Source organism: Teleopsis dalmanni, chromosome 2 (genome assembly GCF_002237135.1).
Source record: "Teleopsis dalmanni isolate 2A chromosome 2, ASM223713v2, whole genome shotgun sequence".
NCBI lineage: Eukaryota > Metazoa > Arthropoda > Insecta > Diptera > Diopsidae > Teleopsis > Teleopsis dalmanni.
This window is the reverse complement of record NC_051847.1, coordinates 43,995,190-43,999,728: the sequence shown is the minus strand read 5'-3', so window position 1 is coordinate 43,999,728 and position 4,539 is coordinate 43,995,190. Positions and strand designations below refer to the sequence as shown.

At 30.1% G+C, this 4,539-nt stretch overlaps 1 protein-coding gene across 1 annotated transcript; it reads left to right on the top strand.

The window, feature by feature from the left end:
• The first annotated feature begins 3,690 nt into the window (after positions 1 to 3,690).
• LOC119674424 (cytochrome P450 6a2-like) lies at positions 3,691 to 4,514 on the top strand. The gene is made up of 2 exons (XM_038085562.1): positions 3,691 to 4,458; positions 4,506 to 4,514. The coding sequence occupies exons 1-2, from the start codon at positions 3,691 to 3,693 to the stop codon at positions 4,512 to 4,514; spliced, it is 777 nt and encodes a 258-aa protein (XP_037941490.1).
• Positions 4,515 to 4,539: the final 25 nt, after the last annotated feature.

Sequence of the window (4,539 nt, the reverse complement as noted above, 5' to 3'; positions counted from 1 at the left end):
GTACTTTTTTTTTCGTTTTTTCGTTTTTGGTACTCATGTTTAAAAAATGGTACATTTTTGACGACCCAACTTTATTGTGGATATTTCCAAACAATTTTTTTTATAAATCAACTTTGTACTATTTTATATTTTGTTCATTTATAACACTATGAAAAACACAGAACGAAAAAATAAAAAGGTCCAAAAAAATTTGGACCTTTTTTTACAGAAATGGTACCTTTTTAAACCAATTTTGGTACAGGAAAAAATTTTCAAGTGGCAACCGTGTTCATATGCAGATAATTACGAGTACCACATATCTACATTTACTTCAGGTAGCTCATAAAGATAAACTAAACGTACAATATGTGTGATAATCTAGATGATCTGATGTTTATATAATGAGATCAGTGCTCGTCAGCTTATTTCTTTCAAAAACGTAACAAGTGACACAGATTTTCTTTTTCTTTTGCTTAATAATAAGAGTAAGCTTTATTTACAATATAACTGATATGTATCTCGTGTAACCCAACAGTAATATAATAACAACGGAGCTTGTAAAATTATTATTATGGACTTTGAACTATTTGCCTGTGGTATTAATAATATACCCCATACAAACTGTATAATCATGTCATTTAAAACACCATACAGTTCCATTATATAAATACAAATACTTATGATGTGATTTTTTTATGGAAAATGTAGACATATTTCCGGAGTTATTAATTATATTATAATAGTGTGGCTAAACTATATCATAAACGTAAACAACAAAATCTGTTTAAATTCAGGTTTCTAACGTAAAACAGATCATTTGATAGATAAGTATCACTCGCACTAACGCTAATATATCATCTTTAACTGTTTATCATATTGGTGCAAATAATCATTTTAATATGTTACTCATGTTGACATATTTATATTTTTGGTTGCATTTGTCTAATTGTCCATATGTCAAGCGATTACATATTGATGCTTTAAAAGGGAATATATAAAATGAAACTGTTCATCTATTCGACCTTTAATAATTGTTTTCTACTCGGGGACTATTTTTGAACAAATTGATTAACTCCATTAAGAAAACCTCGGACATAAATCAAAAAGTGTCCTATCAAAATCGGTAACGAATATCATTCCTTAGTCAACAACAAATTGAAAGATATAACATTACAAAATCACTATCTTCAGTGACATCAATTCAAAGTATAATCGCATGATAAATTTAAAATGAACAAGGCAGGACGGTTTTGATATCTATCTACTATATGTTAATTTTATATTAAAATCAAATTATATTGAGAATTCCTCAATTTGTGTTTTATAAATGAAAATGTTTTAACTTAATGAGAATTTTCAATTTTACTTGTGTGAGACAAGCTTGCTTCATAGCAGCACTATTATAATTATATTATTGACTTTTCAAATTTGGTTAATTTTCGCTCAAGAACTACGTCGATTCTAAACCGATTTAACTCGGATATTCAACCACAGACGGGAACTTTATTTGAACATAAAATAAAGTTCTTGCGTAAATTAAGAAAAATTTTGAAAAAAGTTTGTAATGACGACACAATTCTGTGTTCCCTTGAGAGATAATAGTTAAATGTTGGAACATAAATATAGCCTAAATGTGTATTTAGTTTGTGCTTAACTTTAAATAGGGAAACATATTAAATCTCAATTGATTTAATATATGTATGTGAAAATGTTTAAACCTAATAAGAATTTTTAAGTATACAGACCATATATGCTTTATAGCAGCACTACAATAATTTATATTTCACGTTGTTGTCTTTTGCCTCGAAAGAACACAGAATTGTATCGTTACTACATAATATTTCAAATATGTTTTAAGATCTGTGCACAAGGGAAATTTCTCATATAAAACATAGCTCATATCGGTGGAAGGATTTTGTAATCCATGCTATTTGTCTATGGCATGAAGTCACATACGTATAGGAACTGTAGGCTCCATTATATAATTATAGTAGAAGTTAGATGAAAAAAAAAACAATGACCGATTATCTTTTTGTTTTCCCAATTTTAGTTACAAGATGAAAAAGATTTTTTTAAAAACATCTGTCGTATAAATTAAACCAGATGCTACTAATCTGACGAATATTCATTATATATATCAAACTTATCCAACAATTATTTCTTTATATTATTATCAAAAAATCTAAGTTAAAAATAAAAATTTAATAACTAAATAATTAAAACAGAAATAAGATATTACTGACCTAATGCACTTATTTCAGCATTAGTTTTGTTACTAAAAACATTTACTTATATTTAAACTAAATTAATTTAAATTAACCTAAGCGACCTGCCTCAATGATTTTAAAACTTTTTGCTAAATTAAAAAATTAACACTACTCAGTTAATTAGATATGACTTTCTTAGGTGCAAATTGAACGCTGGTGATGAATACCTTCTTCTTTGCAATTATAAAAGATAATAAATTGAGTGATATTATAGACCGAAAAATATTTAAAACTAACAAAAAGTGTCTAGCTAATAGGAATTATGTTGTATGCTATATTAAAACTATATATACTAGGCTCGGCTCTAGGTATATATTGTGAGGACCAAATTCTATGAAACTTGTAACGACCTTTTCCGGCCCTATCTATAGCTGGTACACTCGCTGAGTTATACCCCACAATATACTATAAAATATATAATGTTAAGGCCATTCATTATTTTCAACATATTTTATAGGCAACATTAGTTGTTAGTTGGAGAGAACATTTTTGGTATATAAATGGTATGGTAAATGAACATGGTATATATAGGTATACAAGTATTTAAACATTCTTTGTATCGCTTATTTCTTAAATTGAGAGTTTATTAAATTTGAACTGATTTTGTTGTTCACGTTACGCTGTTATTTACAATTTGTAATCGGTATATGTTTTTATAGTTTCATAGATATATGAACGAGCAAGTTAATTTTTATGCTTACTTAACGTCACCACTAATTGCTTTTAAGTTATCCTCGATCATACACGATCCTTAATCACTATAATTCTTACTGTTGTTTAATTTTTAAATTATATTGGAAGATATAAAAAGTATTGTTATGGCCCTGTCTTATGAAAATATATATCTATCTATCTATATACGTCTATCTATATATATCTATCTGTATCAGATGAAAGTTTTAAGTTGTGTGCCAGCCGGTGCGTAGTGAGAAAAATATTATAATAAATATTTTTTGGGCCATATTTTTGCAATCCACTATATTAATCATCTTTAGATTATAGTGTGTAGGGGAGGTTTATCACGTTATCACTAACCTGGGAACGCCCCTGGTGCCTGCTTAAATTATATAATTGATTTGTGGCGTATTTATTTTGTTTGTATTCACATTATTTATTATATACACAGAACATATATACATTTGACCGATTGTAGCTCATCAAAAACTACTCGATAAAGCCAGTGGTCAAGACTTAATAATCATCTCTGCACGATTTCTCACAATAAAAAGGTAGAAAGTAAAACACAACCAAAACAAATTTTTCACCAACAACAATAACAATAACAATAACAAAAGCTTCAATGAAATAACAAAAAGCAACAATAAATAAATCATTTCTCCATTTTTCATTTTGCTGTAACATTTCCATGAAGAAAAAATGTAGTTCGATTGTGCCACTTTCTAATCCAGTCATTCAGTTGTGGCTCATAGTTCGAAACACGAAGATGATGTTTCTCTACGTACTTGCATGTTTGCTATGCGGTTTGTTTTTGTTGATTTCGTTGTTTTTGCATAAACGGTTCACCTATTGGGAGAGACGTGGAGTAGTGCATGATAAACCAACGTTCCTCTACGGAAATTTACGTGAGTTCGGGCGCACAAAGCCACTTGTGCAACCATTTCGTGATTTCTATATGAAATACAAAAACAAAGCACCTTTTGGTGGCTTCTACTTGTTTATGCGGCCGGCAATTGTCTTGTTTGACCTTGAGCTAGTAAAGGATATATTAATCAAAGATTTTGGTAATTTTCCGCATCGTGGCAATTACTATAATGAAAAGGATGATCCACTCTCAGGTCATTTGGTTAATTTAGCTGGACCAAAATGGCGCACGATGCGCACAAAATTAACGCCGACCTTCACTTCTGGTAAAATGAAATTCATGTTTCCCACTGTGGTACACGTGGCCAATGAATTCGTTTCCGTCTTTAAAGATTTAGTTGAGAAGGAACAAAAAGTGAATGCTTTAGCCATGGACACACAAGAAACTGTTATAGAGATCAAAGACTTGTTAGCACGTTTTACTACAGATGTTATAGGCACATGTGCATTTGGTCTTGAGTGTAATAGTCTGAAGAATCCACAAACGTTATTTCGGCGCATGGGCAGCAAGGTATTTACTGAACAACGTTATGGCAAAATAATGAATTCGATACTAAACGCTTTCCCGGAACTGGGACGGAAGCTACATATAAAACTGACACATGATGATGTAGATGAATTTTTTATGCGTGTTGTGCGTGAAACGGTGGAGTATAGAGAACGTGAAGGTGTGCAACGCAATGACTTCATG

Excerpts from the sequence above, each read along its gene's own strand:
- LOC119674424 (XM_038085562.1), top strand. The coding sequence starts at position 3,691 with ATGATGTTTCTCTACGTACTTGCATGTTTGCTATGCGGTTTGTTTTTG.